Source organism: Oxyura jamaicensis, chromosome 10, assembly GCF_011077185.1.
Source record: "Oxyura jamaicensis isolate SHBP4307 breed ruddy duck chromosome 10, BPBGC_Ojam_1.0, whole genome shotgun sequence".
NCBI lineage: Eukaryota > Metazoa > Chordata > Aves > Anseriformes > Anatidae > Oxyura > Oxyura jamaicensis.
This window is the reverse complement of record NC_048902.1, coordinates 11,605,077-11,627,030: the sequence shown is the minus strand read 5'-3', so window position 1 is coordinate 11,627,030 and position 21,954 is coordinate 11,605,077. Positions and strand designations below refer to the sequence as shown.

The 21,954-nt window shown below is 43.7% G+C and overlaps 1 protein-coding gene across 3 annotated transcripts; it reads left to right on the top strand.

The window, feature by feature from the left end:
- Positions 1–1,107: 1,107 nt before the first annotated feature.
- On the top strand, positions 1,108–21,581 carry FSD2 (fibronectin type III and SPRY domain containing 2). Of its 3 annotated transcripts, none has more exons than XM_035335391.1 (13): positions 1,108–1,229; positions 3,136–3,914; positions 3,996–4,091; positions 5,119–5,352; positions 6,700–6,722; positions 7,669–7,790; positions 8,929–9,084; positions 10,146–10,280; positions 10,722–10,875; positions 12,150–12,283; positions 14,484–14,616; positions 18,217–18,393; positions 20,665–21,581. In XM_035335391.1, exons 2-13 carry the CDS (start codon positions 3,177–3,179, stop codon positions 20,915–20,917), a joined length of 2,355 nt encoding a protein of 784 aa, XP_035191282.1. In that variant the 5' UTR covers positions 1,108–1,229; positions 3,136–3,176; the 3' UTR covers positions 20,918–21,581. The 3 variants fall into 3 exon arrangements, with proteins under 3 accessions (XP_035191282.1, XP_035191283.1, XP_035191281.1); XM_035335392.1 differs by having other exon boundaries at positions 1,123–1,241; XM_035335390.1 differs by lacking the exon at positions 1,108–1,229 and adding an exon at positions 1,401–1,540.
- The last annotated feature ends 373 nt before the right edge of the window (positions 21,582–21,954 follow it).

Below are 21,954 nucleotides of genomic sequence, written 5' to 3'. Positions count from 1 at the left end.
TCATGACTACATGGATAATTAACTTGTAATTCCTTTCTGAAACAGCAAACAATTGCACGGCTAGAAATGTGAGGAAATGACACCAAGTTTAATTGGAATGGAGGAAAACACAGAGCTGTGTCAAGATGCAATAGACATTTCCTATTGCACTGTCTCCTGAGCTCGAGATGTATACACTGCAATGTTCTCAAACACACTTAAAAATCTGCCAGCAAGGTTAACTGTCCAGCAAGTTCACAAGCAGAAGGTTTTGTATTCTGGACAACTGAAAGGGTTGTGGATTGCAGTGGGTACATAGAGCTCAAGTATTCACAGTAATCACAATAATCAGTAATAATATATGTCTTATTTTTATTGGTGAACCGCTACTGAGCACAGACTGAAGTGTTACTTTCCTGTGAAAACCCTCCCCTGGCTTGGCCATTAGCCATTTTCTTCACTATAAATAGCTTTACAAAGGTCCAGCATACACATACGGGGTTTGAATGTTGTACATGTGCAAGCGTATGGAACACTATGATTCCTTTTTTTTTTCTTTTTTTTTTTTTTTCTTTTTTTTTTCTAAATTCTGGTGGTTTTTCAATTTTCTCAGATATGTTTTCTAGAATCTGATCTTGATTCCAACTCGAATCAGTAGTAAAGTTTCTACTCATTTAATACAGACTTTTGCAAAGAGTAGCACACATACTTACATTTAACTGTTCAGCAATGCTGTATGCATCTGTCTATCTGCTGGAGTTGGTCTGTGCAGAGTGCACAGTCATGTGTCTGACACAAGATAACCTGCCTAGAACCACAGCCTTGGAAATCGCATCTAGAGTCAGTGACTGCACTCTGCTGGGTTTATTAATACCAGCTCAGAAACTGAGAGGGTGCTCTGGCTTTAGCAAGGGGTGTGTACAAATGTTCCAAGTACTCCAGGTCCAGGAATCACACGGAACCGTCAGAGCTTTTTCTCAGTAGATGACATTCATCCTGGTGACACTCAAGTAGCATGCTGCTGAAGGACAGCCGGGGCACATCTATATTTGTGCCATTGCTCACTGCTGGCATGTCCCTATCTGAGGAAAGAGGCGGTCTAGAGTTACTGCAATAAGTCTTCCAACTGCAGGCATAGGAAAGTGGCAGGGAATTGTGTTTGTGTGAATTAATTTTTACTAGGGGAAATAAATGCGAAGTTTGATGTCATCTGAGGTATCAGAAGAATTTATGACGTCTTAAGATAGAAGGCAAGTTTTTAGGTAGTAACATTGCTTGCTGTATATTTCTGATAATTGACGGTGACGGACTTAAACATTCTTCACTGTAATTGTATCTGTCTCTGTAAACTGAGCGAACACATAATCTGAAAATCTTGTTTAGGCAGCGGGGTTCCAGACAAGCTTAATTATGCTCATTCTAATTTATTTAATTTAATTTCATTTTGGTAAGAAAAATATTTGTTAATTCACTTTTCTAGTTAGTAGTAGCTTCTAAGGGAAGCCTTGTTGTTATAATTATGGGGGAAAAAGTCTTTCGGGAAGCCAGACAACATTTTCTGGTATGTTTCAAGATTTTTCTCTCTTCAATATGTTAGAATTTGCATGATTTATTTTATCACCTTTACTATAAATAGTATTTCTGCATAACTTCAGTGTTTTTGTCTCCAGTAAGATATTTCTAGCTCTAGAATTCACATTCATGTTTGCAGTGTTAGAAGACAACGGTGAACTTCTTTGTGTGCTTCTTACAGCCCCAGGAGGCTGGAATGTTTTCAGTCATTGATATCAAACTGGAGAGTGGGAAGTTTCTTAGCATTTTTCACTGGTTCAAAAAGTTGCTTTCTAATAAGTTGCTGAATATGTTGACTTTTTTAGCTAAGCAATCCTCAAGAATATCAATAAAATATTGACTAAATAAATTTGAGGTGATAACGTGCTTGAAACTATACAGACTGTGAAAAGTAGTTTGAAAGCAAAGCTTATGTGAAACCTTCTGCAGAAGCTCTGATAACCTTGTTGAGTGACTGAACTTTTTTTGATTATTATTTTCTGTGAGAAAGTGGTTTCAAAGCTTTTATGCGTTTCACTGAGTTAGAAATAGATGTAACTATAGATTCCTTAATAATTGGCAGAAACATTTCCATGAACTCTGTTGATTGTAGTAGCAAATTTCTAGGAAAATGGACCTAAGCAGTTTTGTATCCACGATTTTTTTGTGCCGTGGAGGGCTGTGGGAACACTGCAGCTGACAGAGCACCAGGTGGTCTCCCTGTACTAGCATTATTTCATGTGCTGTTATTAATAGTGGGAGGGTGGGAAGGAGTGGGCTTGGGAAGTCAGCATGAAGATTGCCTGTGTACCTTTAATGTTGTCCCACATGCATCTGCGTTATCATACAGCTTTGCATTTCACATACACGTGCTCTTTTCACACCTCCCACGTTGCACGGGGTGGATAAAGTGTGCAAGCTCCAGGTCAGAGCAAACTTCTCTCAATTCAAGGGTCAATGGCCTGCCTTGCTTCCTAGTAACTCTATGCTTTATCATGAGGATCATCACTGATCTTTTCCTGGGAACTTCATTTATGTCAAAAAATAAAAAAATAAAAAATCACAACACCTGTGAACCTCCAAAGGGCAGTATGTATCCCTGTTTTATAGAAAGGTTTGGAGTCCTGGAGTCAGAATAAAGTTAAAAGAAATGTCAAGTTTCAGTTTCAAGAATGATCACCTGAAAAATCTAGAACAGGATTTTTCAGGTCATTTGCTAATATATTGTGGGTCACAAGAGAGGGCTTCCTACAGGATGCCTGAGTGACAGTGGAGACAGTGCTGGCCAGCAGCTGAAGGGTGAACAGAAGGGTGAATTGCACGAGACACCTGAAGCATAGTCCAGTGTTGAGCTGAAGACAGCACTACTCCACAGTTTAGAAATTGGTTGTCAGGGTCACAGATGAGACACTCAGAAGACACAGAGGCAAGAAAAGCCAACCATCCTGTTAGGAAATGGAGCTACCAGCTTTGGTTTTTCCCGTGAATACTTCCAGGCCCTGAGCAGTCCTCAGACAAAACTATTCCATCAATACATTTTTAAGTAAGAAAAACTCATCCTTGAAATCAAAGTAAGTAGCTAAGGATCTTTCTTTTCTTTTGCAGGACTGAGACTTGTCATCTCAAAAGCCTCACTGAGGATACCAATGTCAGCCAGATCTGGCAGTGCAAGACATTATGAAACTAGTGGCCAGCTGCCTGGTCATTCAGGTTCCCCACCGAATGCAGATTCTAGTGAGACTGAGGCTGAAGGCTTGATATTTTATCACATGGATCTTTATGGATCAAAGGAAAGGTTTGATATCTTTCCTGAGGAGCCATCTGGTCAAGCAGACAGTTCTCAGGGGAATAGCAGAAAGGAACCTGCATTGAGCAGTGAAAAAATTCAGCACTCACAAGAAGCTGGATATGACTTGGAAAAGGAGGTTGCAGAGCTGGCCAAGATGTATGGACTTGATGAGGATAAAGAAAAAGAGCTTGAGCTTCTTGGAGGACATCTGGAGACAGTGGAGAGAAGATGGCCACCGGCTCACACACAAAAAGCAGGATCACAAGGCTCTGTATACAGTGCATCAAAAAGCAGCTCTCCAGTGAAAGATCAAAGTACAAAGCAACAGGGGCTTCCTGGTGAGGCTTCTCAAGATGAAGATCAGAGCAAAGCCAGAGCAGAGGATGACGCTGAGAGCCACACGTGGTCCAGAGAGGTGCTCAGCAGCGGTGGCATGTCAGATGAGCGGAGCAGCCAGGCTATCAGCGAGGAGGAGGAAACAGCAGATGTTTTTTGCTCTACCTGCAAGGTGCCAATCCGAGCCTTTGACAAACTGTTTGGTGAGCACAGGGATCATGAGGTGGCTCAGCTCTCCAATGCCGTGGAAAGTGAGAAGGTAAGAATAGTACAAGTGTGCTTTGGTGCCTCTGAAACAGTGTTTGGACATGCTGAGACTCATGCTGGGTTTTTCTGGTAGGAGGAGATTCATAAAAACATGTGCAAATTGGAAGAACAGATTGCTCAGATGGAAAACTTTGCCAGTCACTTGGAAGAAATCTTCATCACTGTAGAGGTAAGGCATTTCTCCTTGGGCTAACACTTTGGTACTGGGGTTGGACCTGCTCTGACAGAGTCACAGTATTCAGTTGTTAATGGGGTAAGTAATTACAGTACCAGAACTCGGAGTTATCTTGGGGTTTGCGGAGACTGAGGTACTCAGGAAAATTCATCCTAATTGTTTTTTTAAGTGGGCTGGTAAAACCACATTAAACTTTTGCACAGAACTTGCATTCAGAAATAAAGCCATACCCACCCAGGTTATCTTAGTTTTAAGTGGCCAAGGACCTGTGATCTAGCTAATCCATCCACAGTGTACCCTTTGTGCTCACTCGGTTTCATTTACAGATACAGGCAAACCCTTGGACCAGCTGCTTCGAGATACAGCACTTCAGGGGTTGTGCTCCTGCTTGGCTCACGTCAACTTGGCCCTGGGGGAAGGGGTCCAGCTGGTAGAAAGTCAGATTGAAGCCGTAACTCAAGGCACCTACTGTCTATTCTCTGCTGCATGTGGCACAGAAGGACATCAGTGCCTGAGCAGTGGGCAGCAGCTGACAATAAAGCCTTGCCTGCTCCTTAAATTTTCTTTCCTAATGCTTTCTCCAGCAAGTGAAGATACCAGCATTAACTGCTCAGCTCCCCCACGGTGAATCCATGGATCCCACTGGGTTGCCATGGTTTCTTTAGTGGAAGGATTTGCTTGATTGTGTAGGTAGAAATACTGGGGAGATTATGGCTAGGATCTAGCCCAAGTTGTGCTCCCTGGGCTTAGGTTGGAGACAGTTGCTTTATATCATTGTTTTTATTATAATTCCTGATGCTCTTGTTATGTCTGGAACCAAATCTGACACTCTCTTGTGCCTCAGTGGGGGAGAAATATTAGAATGAACACCTAAACTGCAAGTTAGTCACTTAACATCTTCTGTGTACTGGCAGTGCATCACTGTCAAGGAGAATTTTAGGCAGGCCTGAGAAACATTCTTCATTGGCTGAGTTATGGATCAGGTCTGATGCCAAGGAACAAAACCCCAAATGCCTTGCAGGAGAATTTTGGGAGGCAGGAGCAGAACTTCGAGGTGCATTACAACGATGCAGTGCAAGTGCTTGCTCAGAAGTACGAAGAACAGTTGGAAGCTCTGGGGGAAGAGAAGAGGCAGAAGCTGGAAGCATTATATGGGCAGCTCGTCAGTTGTGGGGAACATCTTGACACCTGTAAGGAACTGACAGACACAACCCAGGAGCTTTACCTGGAAAATGACAAAGCCAATTTTATGAAGGTAAAGAGTTTTGATTGTCAAGGCCCCTTCTAAATGCTTTTTGCTGCTTGCAGGTAGTCTACAGCAACTTTATTGCTAGAGAGTACTTGGGGTTCCCAGTCTGCGTGCTGTCACTGCTCTAGGTGCTTGGCATGGGGGCGTTGACTTGGTGGGACAACACAATGGGGCCAAAATGCAGCGGCAGCAGCCTCAATTTGTCATTTGGATACGCAATGATTTAGGAGTCTTGCTGGGATTTGGAGAGAACCCCTAAAAAACTTGCCTCAGGAAACTCTGGAAACACTTAGCAGTGTTCATCGCCCCACGCAGGCTCAGCTCCCTTGCTCTGTCTTGGGCTCACAGGAAGCAGGCTGATGCTTCCACTTTGGAAGATGTTTCTTTTCCTTGCTCATTTTGTTGGACAGCTCAGCTGAACAGGAGGCGCCAAACTAAACACAGTATGAGCTCCTGCAAAGTGATGGATGAATCCCACTGTTGAGGAGGTGTCAAGAGCTATTTCTCTTAGCAGGTAGAAAAATAATAGGGGAAAAAAAAATCACTGCTGATGAATGATCGCTCTAATGTGAGCTGTCCTGTAACTCGGGTGAGTGGGAGTATTTCTATAGCACAGTTACAGCAACTTCTGAACTGGACAGTAAACGAAGCTCTGAAACACCTCCTGTCCATTCCAATGGAAGGACTTGCAGGGGCAGCCCAACCTGATGAACTCTTTTCATGAGCTGACTTTTCCATTCCTCTGCATCTCTGGGAATAACCTTATTTTCTCCTTATCTCGTAAACAGTTCTACATCATCCATAATAACCACTGTTCCAATCTTTTGTGGGGTGGGGCTGAGGCTCCTCTCCCCAGCATAGCACCAAGTGGTGAATAGCTCTTGCTCACGAGCTCTGAGCTGCTTAGGTGCTCCAGGGACTGTGTGGCTCATCAGTGCTGGCCTTTGGTCTCCTGGGATGTCCCCAGTGTGGCTCTTGGCTGGGTAAATTATGGTAGTAATGCTCATACTACCTCCAATACAGACAATGTCCACAAAGTTATTTTCACCAACCATTGTTGGCTTTCACTGTTAGAAGATTGAGGAAAGAAAGAGTCTAGAGCCTAGCTGGGCAGATGCTGCTCCCTGCCTGATGCTGCATGCTATCTTACTGTAAATGCCCCACGACCTGTCCATTTGAATGGGCTGTTACAGAAAGCTTTGCTCCTAGAGCAGTGTGAGAGCCAATCAGCTCACCCTAAGGGCTGCATTTGGGACATATAAGAAAGGTCAGCAGCACCATGTAGTCTTCTCTGGCCTGATGCAAGAAATGTATCTTCTCTGTCTTTAACACACACTCTCTTTTTTTCTACAGGCAGCAGTAACCATGGTTGACAGGTAGTATCACAGTTTGGGATTTTGTGTCACATTTCTTCCTGCTAATTGGAGCTGTTATTGTAGACATTCGCATGTTCTATTCTGTTCAGGCACACAGATTTTAGCTAAGCTACAAGAGCTATGGAAACCTTTAGTATTTCTTGTCTAAAGTGCTGCAAGAGAAGTTGCTCTAGGAAGTTCAACGCTCAAAACTAGTTTTGAGCCAATTTCAAAAAACTCAGAAGGAGAGTTAGAGCATGAATAAATCACCGCTTTATGCTGAGTCATAAGGAACCAATTTCAATGACTGAAAAACAGGATTCCTAAAGATCTTGAAAGAAAGGCTCTGGATACAAATCTGCCTATAACCATCTCCCTAAATAGATTACTAACAAGCTAATTTATGCATTAATATAGAGAGGTAGAAAGTCAAGCTGTGAGTGCTCAAGGCAGATCATGAAAGATGCTGAAGCAGTTGGAAGAAATCGTAAGCAAGACTACATAACTTGCAATATATATGTATATTTAAATTGATTGGCATCCCATTTTGAAAACACAGAAAAGATACTCCTTTGTTTCAAAGTTACACCTAAACCCATGAGATCCTAAATTAGTAACAGAGTCATCAATTCCAAAAAAAATGAGATGACAGTCAAGGAGCAGAGGGGCACTACGGGAAACCTCACTTACCTGCTCCGTGGCAGCACAGGCCACACAAAGCAGGGTCCCTCAGTCCCATCTGCATCCAGCTGCTTGCGTTTGGCATCTTGGACACTGATCTGATGTGGCCACACACCCAAGCAAAGGGCATGGGAAGGCTGAGCTTTAAACAGCTGTGGAAACATTGTTTTAAGGAAACAGCTGTTAATTTAGAGCTTGCTGTTCTTTTCTTCTAAACAATAGATAGCACAGAATGATATCTCCAATACCATGGTACTCCCAATTAGACTTTTTTTTATGATTATAGACTGGAAGAATTCTTAAAGAAAGAAGTGGATTTAGAGCTTTCAACACTGCCAGACTTTGAAGAGCGCAAGATAGATTTCTCAGAAGTTGAACAGCTAATGAACTCCATTAATACTATTCCAGGTACTGTTCCTATCTGATTATTACTTAAGACCTGTTTACATTCAATTAATTGTATGTATTAAACAGAAGTCCATCACTTCTTTTAAAGGAGATCTGCAAAGGCAGAGTCAGCTTCTCCCTAGCTTGCCCTCTAGATCTTTTTAGTTTGCCTATATATGCAGAGACTCTGGAAGCTATTTCTGTATTTTTTTCACTTGTTTTTAGTATAAAATTACCAGAACTTTCTAGTTCCCTGCTTTTGCTGGATGATTTCCTAGAAGACTCACAAAGCCACCCACCGTTTTGATGAAGGGTCAGGCATGCTGAGCTGGTGATAACTTGTCTTTCCTTGTAGTTACTTGAATAAAGCAGAGGGGGATACCAGAACAGTACCAATTAAACAATCTCTCCGGGTTCTCTCAGTAACTAGATTTCAGTGCTTTGTTCCTCTGCTATTTAGTAAATATTTTCCTGTCACCCACAGGAAACAAAGCAAAATCCAAATAAATTCCTAATGATTAAAAAAATGAGAGAGTAAACCTTTTTGAGAGAGTAAGCCTTACTGTCTCAAAAAAAAAAAAAAAAATGGGACAGTAAAGCTGGCACACCACAAATAGTCAGAAATAATCAGACAATATGCATTTTTTCCTGCCCATACACTGTAGATTGTTTTTTTTTTTTTTTTTTTAAAAAAAAAAAAGTAAAATAGCACTTGCCACTTGCTTGGTTGCACTGCTGACCCTTTGTTGGACAGCTTTTCATTTATTTTTCCTCCAGAGGATCTTCAGCAGCAGGGCTGGCCCCCAGGGGTGCAGTGCCTGTTGGATGCTGCTCTTGCAGGGCTGTACTAGCTGGCTGGGGAACAGCAGCTCTCAGAGACAGGGGTGGTGAAGTTTACAGAGGAGTGAGCTGAGGTTTATGTTATTTTGTTGTTTTGATTTTGATTTGAAGCAAGATGAGTTTGTACACCAGAGACCTGATTATCATCTCCAGCTATTTACTGGGTCAGCTCCTAACTCTTCTCCTTGTGAGAAGAATGTGACTCCACTCAATGCCAAGGCTTTGTGTTTATGCTTTTGTGGGAGGAGAAGTGTTTGCTTGTCAACAACAGATCATGCTTCACATACATTCAAAAACCAATCTGTTTTCCCCTCTGCAGCTCCTTGTGCCCCTGTGATCAATCCCCAGGCTCCCAACGCAGCGACTGGCACCTCACTGAGAGTTTGCTGGGGCCTCTTCTCAGATGACACTGTCGAGTGCTACCACCTGTGCTACAAACCAGTGAGCAATGAGATGCACGGTGATGAACAAGCAGGTAAAGGAGGCTGAGACCCAAGGAGAAAAACCTTGGTCCCCACTGGTAAAAACAGCTTGTTCCAAAGTGCCTCTGGACCTTGCTGTGGCAATCTGTGCACCTTCAGCAGCTACTCTGTCTGCCACCAAAATGTCCTATGTGCCACCACAGCTCCTGCTTCCAGCTTTGTTAAGCTCTCCCTGCCAGGTCTGTCGTGCTGCCAGCTGCCTCATGACCCATCGCAGGGGCAGACAGGACCATGGGAGCAGCTGGGACAGCAGGGATGGGAAGGGGGGCAGTGGATGCAGTCAGGTCCCAATAGAAGCATTTCCTTTCCTGAGGGCAGACAGTGCAGTAGACACACATACACCGCATCCACTGCAAAGCACAGTATTTTTAGAAAGCAAATCATCCTATTATCGGCACACCCACTTAAACCCCCACAGTCATTTTACAGTTTATCTCAATGCTAATAATAGGTTGCAACTCCCCAACACCCACACACCCAAAAAAGAACCACAGAAGCATTCTAAAATGTCTCAGCTTTATGATAAAACTGCCTTTTCTAATAGTAATGTTTCAGAACCTTTACTGCAAACATCCAGACACTTCTCACATTTAAGCGGAAGCCTATACAGTGCCAAATGGCCAGTTCAGAAAGAAAAGCAGAACTGTCCAAATTTGGTAAAACAAAGAATGAAAAAATAGCATTGAAATAGCTTCAGCTTTTGTCCCACTGCTGGGGAGAGCTGAATGGATAGCATCCCCAGAGTGGTAACGTGCAGGGACTTAAAAAAATCAGTGATGGGTGGTTGACCTACCTTTCTGTTGTTTGTTTGTTTGTTTTTGTGTGTTTGTTTGTTTTCTGAGTTATGTTGTTCCTCCAGAAGCTGATGCATTTTCCAATTTAACTTCTTAGAGGAAGGCATGGTGAAGCAGCCTAATCAAAGGGTAGGGAGCAAAGGAGCTCTTGAACTCATCACACAAAACAATAAACTGCAACTTCCATTATTTGAGGAGGCCTTGGGGAAGGGTGGGTAACTGTGTAATGACACTAAAATGCTTTGTTTTTTCCATTTCAGAGCATATGCTAAAAGTCAAAGAAACTTACTGCACCATTACTAATCTGTTGCCAAATACACAGTACGAGTTTTGGGTCAGTGCTTTAAATGCTTCTGGCATCAGTCCACCAAGTGAAAGAGCAGTTTATGTAACAGGTAAATGTATTTTGCTCATATGACTGTGGGATCTTCATAGTGAAATTCACGGTAGTCTCTGGATTTTATGTCAGTAATGCAGGTCAGAGTGAGACCTTGAAGCACTCATTCCAGAGATCTTTAACATCTTAGAGCAGAGAAGGGATGAACTTTTATAGCAAAGATAAAAACAATGCCAGAAAGAGAATGAGCATGCATAGAGACAGGTTATACATCCCTTTTCTGCCTAATTATCTTGGAACCTTTATAGTCCAAATGAAGTTTTTGAATAGTACTGTTAAACACCCTGCCTGCTGTTTATTGTCCATGGGGGAAGCAGATTTCTTTAACCATATAATATTGAGTAAACAACTTTGCTGTACATTTTAAAAATCTTTCAAGCATGCTTGTTGCAAACATCTTCAATCAATTTCTTAAATTGCTCTTTTGCCTACTTTTTAGCTCCTTCACCACCTATAATTAAGAGTAAAAAGATACGTAGCTGTGAAAATGCAGCACTGGTGTGCTGGGAATCTAGAGACATTAACCCCGTTGATTCCTACATGGTCGAATTGTCCAAGCTGACAGATGAAGAAAATGACAACACTATTACTGAGTGAGTTACTATTCTATCGAGTTCACAACCTGTAGAGATTAAACCATTTAAAGTCATGTGATATCAGGTAGCACTAAGAAAGGACCCTTTGGTCAAAAGCATAAGACAATGTGTTCAGAAAAGTGCAAGCCCAAGGATGTGCAGAACAACCTCTGGGGAACTGTGGACCATACAGGGCTGAAGAAATTAATCATGCCATGGGAAGCATTTAGTAGCCCATGATTTGATTTGCCTGGTGTAGGGGGTAGAAAATCTCAGTTGTGATTAGGAATACCCATACTGACATTTTCAGTAATGGGATCAGGCACACGTATTCAAGCTTTTGATTCTTAAAAAAATTATTGGACTAAAGTCAGCCCCGAACTGCTTGGCTGTGGAGGTTCCAGAGAGGCACTGAAAAGAATAAGCAGCTGGGTTAGCTCTGCATTTCAGTATCTCAGCATATGGTGAAAATACATCTGTGAATCTGCTCTTCCTTTTTTCACTATGACTTAGCCTAGCCAAATGGAAGAAGTATATAAAATCATAAAATCCTATCACAAAAGTCTAGTTCTGTTACAGTGGCATTGAAATATCCTGTCCCTGAAAAACAAGCTGTATGTGTTAGTTCATCCATTAGATTTTACGTGTATGGAAAAATCAAATGGAATTTAAATAATTAGATGCAATTGTAAGTGATGGTTGTGTGAATATTTCATAACAAATTATTTAAAAGAATTTGATTTCTGTGTTTGCACACTATCCATGAACAGCCTGTGGTATTTTTTCAATTTTACTCTCTGCTGGAAATGGTTTAAGGACATTTCCCATTTTAGAGTTGCAGAAATATCTTTCCATATGAAGCTGAAATATAAAAATTCAAGTTATGGTGCCTACTTGTGAGTATTCAAATGAGATAATATTTTCTCCCTGTCCTCTGTTTTGGCAGCAACTTCTGTTAGGAACTGGATGTGACAACTTACAGGAAGCAAACCTAAAATTTGTTTTACTTTTGTAGGAATTCACCTTTATAAACATTCATTTCAGTAAACTTAATTGTATAATTGTTAATGGAAAATGAATATACAGGGCATGGGGGAAAGCGTAGAAACAAATGTAAAAATCTCAGAGTCTCTCTTACTCCTGGCAACTCTTACTGGAAAAAGCTGAAATCTTGTTGAAGGGTTATAAGAGAAGCTGATCATGTAATTTCTTCTCTGTTGTTCAGAAAAATAATCTCAAAGGCCTACCTTTGTCCTCTACCCTATCATTTTACTTGGATTTATTTTCTATAGATCTATTGTTGGGATTCCTAACTGTGAAGTCCTAATTCACCTCCAGCCAATACAAAGCTATCGCATCTGTGTTAGAGCCTTAAACCTGGGTGGTTCCAGTGAAAGAAGTGAGCCTGTCCTGATACACACCACAGGTACTGTACAGCTTGGATCAACTCCCGCAGCTTGCCATAGCATCTATTATCCCAACAGAAAGCTTCCTGCTGGCTTCAATGGTGTCTGGATCAGGTCCTAATCTCTTACATCTAATTACACATCTGGTAACATTTTAGAAATGAAGAGTCTTTTTGTAACAATAAGTGCATTGCTTTAGCTCTGTTATTCAAAAACATTTTTTGCCCAGTTCATTTGAGACATGAACATTTCTAATTTCTAAACATTTTAAAGGAGTAGATCAGCCCAGTGCCCCCAGGTATCACCAGCTTGCCAAGTACTGACAGCAGGGAAGAAAGCTGAGGTGTGATTTCAGTTTACTTCGAAGATTACCTTGAATGCTGCTGCTGGAAAGTATAACTGAGGCAGTCAGCACTTTCCAGAGTAACGTGGGTATGTGAAGCCTTCCTGTGTCTATATTAGCACATCTCCTGCTTGGCTGGGGGAACGCTCTGAAGGCTGATTTCTTTATTTGTTGGAAAAAGGTGGTCCAGCTTTCAGCTGGAAGTTTTGGTTTCTGGTAACTGTCACAGAATTGTATTATCTTCTCTGCTCTTAGTGCCCCACTGGACAAGCATTAAGCTTTTCTGCCCAGGGGAAGTTGGAAGCCCTTTCACCTCCCAGCCTCTAATCAGAGCTCATTTTAGTGCCTTCTAATTACAGACACCCATTTTCATCTTTAATACTGCTATAATGATGCTGCAACTTCACTGGGGTGCTGCAAACCTCCCGTGTCACTCACAAATGCACTCACACCATACCTGTCTCTCTTCTGCACTTACCTCGTGTGAGAGATTTGCGAATTTTGCTTATTCAGCAGGCTGACCACACAGCCATGCAAGGCTGTTTGTTCCCAAACAGGCTTTAACACAGCTCTGGCTGCATTTCAGTTACACATCTGTCTGCTACACACTGGTGACACCCCAGAAAAGAAATAGTCACTCTTACATCCCCGGAGAGGACTCGTTGTGTGACTATTGCTTGTGTCTATTTCAGCTACTTAAATCAAACTCAGTATTTGAGATTACCGTTTTTGCTAGCACAGCATATGTTTGTTTTCAGCAGCACATGCCCATAATTGTGCTGTCATTGTTGGTACTGTATTTGCTTTGAAGTAACTGCACTTTGATTATAATGATTTAATTTGGGATTAGTACTGAGAGATTTATCTTCTCAGAGCCTACATTATGTAAACAGCCGATGCAAATTGTTCTGTCAGCTGCAAGTGCTCACCTCCAGCGCTGGGAATGACCTTTGGTTCCTCCTCGCTGGGGCTGATGCACAAACACAAACTACCATCAGCAGCCGTGATGCTGGTGCCTGCTCAGCTGAGGCCCGTGTGCCAGACCTGCTTCATGACATCTCCAAGGGTGGTGAGGCAGAAGTGCTTTCATCTCGGGCTGGTGCAGCTGACCTGCTTCTCTGAGGGCTACTCTGAGGAGGAGCTGCTGAAGTACGAGGGGTGCTTGCTGCGTTGGGCAGGCAGCTCTCTCCCAGGCCTCACAACTCCTGGATGGGGGGGGGAAGCACTGCTGGGGGGTTGTAGCAGCTTTCGCAGCAGTCCCCTGCTGAGGAAGGCTCTCAGAGGGCTGCTAGCATCAGTCACATCCAGCCTGTGCTCTGTAAGGACAGGTGGATGGGAGAGGCTGAACTGGGTGACCCCTGGGGAAGGAGCCCCACACTGCGGTGCTGCGTGTGGCGCCTCTGTAGTCATCCCTCCTCTTCAGTGTGCCCAGCATTTACATGGAAGAGTGGTGCCATGGAGAGGGCTTTAAACCTCTCCCTTCTCCTTTCAGTGATTAAAAATATATCACTTCAGCTCTGAGGAAGATGACGGAATTGGACAGTCTGCTGCAGGAAGGAGCTGTCATCTTTGAATAGCTGCTTCCTGCGAAATGCCTGCAGCTTTGAGCCTTGGCTGGATTTAAAACTAGGCTAAGGCCCATTTTCTGCTTTTCACAAGGCTGTAACTGAACAGTGTTGAGCTGTAAGTTGCTCCTTTAACACCCATTTATTTGAAAAATCTCAAAATGGACAACCTTGTCCTCTCAATGTCAGCCAAATTCCTTGCAGAATGCTGTTAATCTTTCTGTGGATCCTAACATTTCCGCCACACCCTTGCTGCAAACCATAACACCATAAGGAGTTGCTGGAGTTCTCAAACATTCTTTTCTCTTGCAGGCACCTACTTCTGCCTTAATGAGGACACAGCCCATCCTTTATTGGCAATCCTGGATGATGGATTTACAATTGCCTGTGATGAACTGGAAAACCCGGAGTGCGATCTGCCCGTCTACGATAACAGCTTTACAAGGTACACAAAATAATTTCAGTTGCAACTAATGCATATGGTTTGTGGCTGCTTCACCCATCACACACCCCTACCTTGAATTCAACTCCACTGAAAAGGTGTGCTGGTATTGCAGCTCTTCTCACCTCCAAGCCAGGCACCGATCAAGTAAAACTTCCAGACCACATGTCTGTGTGTATATAATGTGTAGTAGATTTTTCCATCTTGGTTTTTCCATGTATGATTATGGTTGTCTTCAGTTTTGGACAACTGTAAACACATCCAGAGGTATTTTTAAAGGACTATAAAATACTCATTACTCACCTTTTAGAAAATCAGACTTATTTTAACCTACACCATATATCTTTGTGTGATGTGTGCACCAACTTCTGTTCATTTCTGAAACTTCTCCCCATTTAATTCCTTACAAAGCTCAAAGAACCTAGATGTCACCAAAAAAATATCAAAACCCATTTACTCTTTAAAAATCTTAAAATAATCTTCATAATTATTAGGCTCTCTTTAATTATAGTGATCTAGCACTTGCAGATTTCCAAAACTCGAGGAGCTGCTCCTCTCTACTGGCTGTTGCTCTCTCTCCCCTGCCCCTTCTTCTGCAAGCTGCCAAGGTGATGCAGCCTTGAGCATCATGTGCATGAGAGTCTGCCCATCCTTCCTTAGTCTCATTTTCACACACTGTGATCTGGGAGCTGTTTTCATAGAGCTCTGTTCAATGGAAGCCACTCAATACATCTTATGTAGAACTCGTTCACTACAGTGAATACTACAGAACAGGCAGAAAAGAAGAAAAAAAAAGTGCTTTGAGCACCAGAGCCTCTTCTTTGAAAGGGACTTGTGTAGTACATAACACAGACATTTTTTAAATAGATTCCAGAAGTGTCTAATGGAACATGGAAAATAAGGAGGTGATTGGTGACAGCCAGCATGGCTTCACTGAGGGCAGATTGTGCCTGATGAATCCGGTGGCCTTCTATGATGGGGCTACAGCATTGGTGGTAGGGGATGAGCAAGTGACATCATCTACCTGGACTCATGCAAAACATTTGGCACTGTTCCCCGTGATATCTTTGTCTCTGCATTGGAGAGACGTGGATTTGCTGGATGGACCACTCGGTAGGTAAGGAATTGGCTGGATGGTCACACTCAAAGAGTTGTGGTCAACGGCTCAGTGGTGGTCCAGGTGGAGATCAGTAATGAAGGGGTCGTTATGGAGACCAGCACTGTTTAACATCTTTGTCAGTGACGCATACAGTGCCATGGAGTGCACCCTCAGCAAGTTTGCAGATAACACCAAGCCAGCTTGGATGGGGCTTTCAGCACCTTGTTCTAGTGGGAGGTGTCCCTGGCCATGGCAGGGGGTTGGAATTAGGCAGGCTTTAAGGTCCCTTCCAACCCACTCCATGGTTCTATGGTAATGGGGCTTTCAGCAGCTGTCATTGATTTTGTGAGCTGAAATCTCTCTCCCTCATTAATCTTTAGAACTTAAGCATCCCATGGAAGTCAATGCAAGTTAGCAAAGAGGATTACAGGTGCAGACAGCCACAATTACGTGTAAATCTACTTACATGTTGGGCACCTTGAGCTAAATTTTAACAGGTATTATGCACCAAAGCAAATGCTAAAAAAGGAGAGGGATACAAATACTTACCCCTTGCTGAAAAATATAGCTGAATTGGTCAACTCTTTGCTTAGGTCATATTATTTGGGCCTACAGATTTTGGTTTCGAAACAGAATTAGGCCCTTTGCCATTAAAGTGTGAGCCTTGTCTTGCCAAAATGCATCAGTTTCCAGCCAGCACCACAGAAACAACATATAAGCAGCACAGGCATCTGTAGACACAGGGCAATCAATACGTGCTCACATGGAAATGCAAGGCTGTTTTTGCCATACGATGTTACGAGGGAGCTTGGTTGGAAGGAGACAGGAGGTAGAAGATTCTCTTCATTAAAGCCATCATGATGATCCTAAATGGGATTTCATCCACCCTTCCACAGGGTGCTTTTATGTTTCACACAAGCAGCCAGAGCTGGCACTCATCTCATTCTGAACTCTGAGGCTGCTTTTGATGCCACTGTGAACTCTCAGAAGCCTCTCTCATGCCAAGATGCTGTGAAAAAAATAAAAAAGCCCTCAAGTTGAAATGACTAATGTTCACACAGGGAGATTACATAGCAAACTCCTCTTACTAAAGTTTACTTCATCTCCAGAAGGCTTATGTGTTTCCTAACCACAGCAGCTCCTGCAGTCTGATTCAGGTTTGCCTTGGTGGCTCTGCAACCCTCATTACTATGGTAATATTTTGTTCACAGATGTTTGCCCATCCATTTTGCATCATTCCTTTTCAAGCTGTAGCAGCACAGCCTCTCTCAGGCTCAATTTCAGCAGCCTTTAAGCTATTCCCAAGACATACACATGCACTTCTAATGAACTGTACACTTACTTTACATGATTGCTGCTGGGGTGGCACAAAGTACAGCCCACCCTCGCTGTGCCTGTTACACATCAGGCCCTCAGCATGCTGAGTGCAGTTATTTCTCGGTAGTACCTGGAGGTAGATGAGCTCAGCCAGCAACATCCTTTGCCTCTGTAATTTACATCCTTAGACAATCCTACCTCAGAAATACACAGGCTGTGACTCCACATCCAAAACTTTAGGTGTGTTTTGAAACCTGTTATGCCCTGTGATGCAGCAATGACAGTTAATAGACTATCCACTTCTTCTGAAACAAAACTGGGGTGTAGTCTTACAGGATTCATGCTGCCGTCTTAAATTGAGCTGGGGTGTTTCAGAAGCATTTGCCATGGGTTCTTTTGCCCAGTTCTCTTGCTTCAGAAACCGTTTTTGCAGACTTGCATCTTCAAAGGCCCTAGCTCCTTTGACTTAGAGATTGTTCCCGTAAAACAAGCTGAGAGGTCTCTGTGACATGTTCTCTCTGTCAGTCCCTCCCAGACATCTTTTTAAAGTATCTGTTTTACATGGTTCCTGTCATAAAGGATAGCAGGCCATGGTTCCTACCTGTTATGATAGAAACCACAATCTGTCAAAACTTTTACTTGCCCAGGTACAGAAGCATATTCCAAGCCCTACTACCACGTTCAATTCTTGGTTGTCTCTCTACACACAGCACAGGCTGGTCTCCCCCTCCCCAGCTGCCCCAGCAGTTTCAGGCTGTTACAGTGCTCCATTCCTGATGGTGGGTGACATGTACAGTTTCTTCCCAGCTTGTTTGGGAAGAAAACACAAAATGTGCAGATTTTTTCCCTACTACACTTGGGGTTCACCAGAGCACTCTTCTTTTCTAGCAAGTAAAAACTTCCCCAGACAACCCAGGCAGCACAGGATGCTATTCTCCCTAGTCCTGAAAGTGCTCAGGGCATTCATTCATACAAAGCTACCCAAAGATAAATAAGGGTTGGTGTCACAATCGAACCTGTCATGTCCTCGGCATGTGGACTTCACTGTCATCAAAAATTCATGCTTCACTAAGGAAACAACAAACCTTATTTATTGGTATGTAACATCCAGGTATATTACATAGCTAACCATTTTAAATAGCATTGCAAAGAGTCCATGCCAGAGCATATTCCTGTCTCTCTCCCAGGTGTATTGGGATTCTGGGCAGTCTCATCCCATTCCCAGGGAAGCATTACTGGGAGGTGGAAGCTGAGGAAGATACAGAGTACAGAATTGGTGTGGCTTTTGAAAACACTCCAAGACATGGTTATCTGGGGGCAAACAACTCATCCTGGTGCATGAGGCACATCATCACGCCATCAAGGTAAGAGCTGCCAGGTCTCCTATGGGAACACCTCTTGCATGTACACCTGCAGACAGAACAGCAGAGAGCTTGGGCTTATAGAGGGCAGCCAGAAATCTTACATCCAAACCCAGGCCAAACACTTAACCAGGGGCCTGTGATTATTCCTCCATTGGCACTGTAATCTGGTGTTGGATGGATACTGGAACCTTTAAGCAAATCCTACTGCTTCATGACATTCTCACGTTGAAAGAGGCAGTCCCAGGAACAAAAATCTGAATAGAATCTTCATTACAGAATTTAGCTATAAAGGCCTTGTTATAGGTCACTGAGACCCCAGTGGGAAGACAGCCAGTAACAGATCCATGCCACTTCGAAAGTACAAATCTAGCTAAAGCCAGCTGTATGCACCGTGTTTTGACCTCTGTCCTCATGGAGGTACCAGAGAGCCACACCTGCATGCAGAAATGCCAGCTGCCCCTTATGCCTCAGCAGGGACTGCTGGCTCTCCACTGGACAATGACAACTGAATTAACATAATTGCCTTAGAATCTCATGGGAGATTCTGGCACCCTGTGAAGGATCCAGGAACAAGTCACAGGCATCCCTGAGGAACTCCCATAGCCTGTCTGAACGCCACTCGGCCTGCATGATTTGCCAGTGTGGTGCTGGCTCCCCTTGAACAGGACGCTTGGATGCCACCTGAGTGTCCCGGCATGCACACCGTCAGTAGATGCTAACGATGGCACAGCGTGGTTCCAGAGCTTCCTGTCCTTGCCAGCTGGTACACAGAGTGGCTTTAGACGCAGCTCAGCTACCGGGAGCACACACTCCCAGGTGCTCACTGCTCAACTCCCCAGCCATCAGCCTGCTGCACAACCAAGTCCTTAGCAGTACTGGCATTTGCCTCCCACACAGCAAGAAGTGCTGGTTAATGAGAGGGACTAAACCCGCTGAGGTTAATGACTCTTCCATACACTGCAGGAAGGCTGATTTGATTTGCTTGCTATATTGAGCTAAGAGGTACATTGAGGTTTGCTCTTATTCTTCTGAAGCAATGAGCGTGGACTTCAGGGAAGAGAATACAGAGCCGGGCCATTGCTCAGTTTGAGTCACTGTCATACCCATCTCTACAGGGAAATCTTCTCAGGTTTGAGCGGTGTGGGTGGAGGAGGCGGGTAGTGAAGAAGCTGGCCCTTGTGAAATACCAGATAACTCACTTTAGCTGAATAAATCTTCTCACTTCAGCTCAGAAAGGCACACGTTCCCATAGAAGTCTCATATTTTTGGTTGCAGCGTGCCACACTAGGGAGAGCAGATTGAGTAACTGTTACAGGACCTCAGCATTACTCAAATGGTGATTACATATGGAAGAAGAGGGCTACCCTCATGAGAAAGCAGTTAAGTACAGCGCAACTTCATGGCCTCCATTAATCCACAGCTCAGGAATCATGATTAAAAGAGGTCACCCTCTAGTAAATGAAGACTGGAAATTCCCCATCTACACCCCTCTGGCTGAGAAGGGAGGTATCTTGTAGGAAAAGCAGCCAGAAATATAATTTAGAGAACAGGGTTTGAAAAATGAAATCAAATAGTCCGGAGGATGCCGAGCCACACTCTGAGTCAGTGTCTGCCCAAGGGATTACACTCCCTCATTGCTGCTGCAGACGTGGGCGTGAGCAGTTCCCAGTTCCTGTGCCTTTGGCAGGAAAGGGGGCTCGGTACCACAGGCCCCAGGGAGCAAGTGGGCAGTACTGCAGGGCCTGGAAGGATGGCTGAGTCACCTCATCAACTCTCCTTGGCTGTGCCTACAGCGGTAGAGCTGCAAGGCTGAGGAGACAACAAGTGTTGCTCTGGGGCAAGCCTAACTGGCCTAACAGAGCACAGCTCCTTCATGCAGTAAGGGACGTCAGATAAAACCTAGTAGAGGAGAAAAATTAAGTCCCACAATGTGCTCTGACCTCATCCTTTCACAAATGTCACCACCCAGCCATTTGCAGCCAGCCGGAGACATGAAATAAAGGCCTGTTACATGGGTCAGGCAGGCAGGTCCGAGCACTGAGGGATAAGGTCGGGTAGAAAAGCAGCATTCACCATCGGCAGGTAAACTGCCATTGCTCAGCACAGGGGCAGGGGCAGTAAACACGGGGCACATAGGAGGGATGGGACTGTCCTTACTGCACATGTGAAGTGGGAACAAACACCCTGAAACATGCCTACATGCACAAAGTGCTTCCCTTTGAGAGAAACAGGGCACCCTTCAGTATTTCTGACTGTGCTTCTTGCCTACAGGCACAAATACGAATTCCTGCACAGTGGGATGACACCAGACATCAGAATTACCATCCCCCCCACAAGGATTGGTGTCCTGCTGGACTATGAGAACTACAGACTGTCGTTTTTCAATGCTGATATTGCCCAGCACCTTTACACGTTCAATTCACACTTCCAGCATTACTTACACCCCTGCTTTGCTTTGGAAACACCTGGTATCCTACAGATACGTACTGGCATTGCAGCACCCCCATGGACAGCCCTCCCATAACCCGTATTCCTTTGCTGCCACACCTACATATAATGTTGAGAAATGCCCTTTTTCAGCATTAACTGCTCAGTCGCACTCCCTATAAACCAGCTCTCTCCTGAGAAGGATGGCAAAATATCCCTGATCCAAACAAGCTCCCAGGCCTAAGCTTTAGACAATTCCTCTCGTCTTAGGCAGGATCTCAGCAGAAAAACATTAGTCACAAGATCCATCAGCATCCTGGAGCTGTTCTCCAAATTACTGAGGGTTGAAATGACTACCGTCCTTCTCACAAGGGACACTGTTACCAAGCAGCAGTGGCAACTGGATTACTGGCTCCCCCAATACCCATTTATGCCTGGGGAACTCCCTTATTCCACAGCAATCGTAAACTCCACTCTTGTGTCTGCTGAAGATCTAAAAATTAAACGAAAAACAAAAATAGCAAAACGCATCATCACTGTACAGCTGCTAGACAGAGCTGAAAACACTCCAAGCATGAAGCTGATCTCACAATCAAGTATTCTTGCCACTACACAGTCTGTGACACGAGATAATCAAAAACGCCTCCCTTGTGTGTGAACTGTTAGTGCATCCCATACACAGTAAGTGGATTGAAACTGTGAAGCTTACTGAAATACTCAACCATGCCCTAGTCTCAAATATTTTAAATAAATGAGAAGCATTCTGTAAGAATGATTTTTATCGGGGAAAAAGCAAAAACAAAAACAGATGGAGGCGTTTTGCAGTGATTGGTTGCCCACATAGAAAAGTCTAAAGCACCTTTTTTTAGCTTGTTTGTTTGATGGCCATTGTAATCCCTCTCTTGGTATATCCTCCATACTCACAGATCTTTCCATCCCCTCAGCACTGAGAAATTCTGACCTCTGATGCTGTGTCCCAGAAGCTTACAGGCCCCAGTGTAGGCTGGAAGTAGCAGTCCAGCACTCAACTGAAATGTCCTTATTCAGACTTCATTTCCAGACATGAGACAGGCACTGCCCCTCAAGCAGGCTTGTCCTGGTCTAAACTGCTTCACCTGTGGATGTCAAAACTAC

Excerpts from the sequence above, each read along its gene's own strand:
- FSD2 (XM_035335391.1), top strand. The coding sequence starts at position 3,177 with ATGTCAGCCAGATCTGGCAGTGCAAGACATTATGAAACTAGTGGCCAG. Across the intron at positions 3,915-3,995 it reads ATGCCGTGGAAAGTGAGAAG|GAGGAGATTCATAAAAACAT; the intron begins GTAAGAATAGTA and ends TTTTTCTGGTAG. Across the intron at positions 9,085-10,145 it reads GCACGGTGATGAACAAGCAG|AGCATATGCTAAAAGTCAAA; the intron begins GTAAAGGAGGCT and ends TTTCCATTTCAG.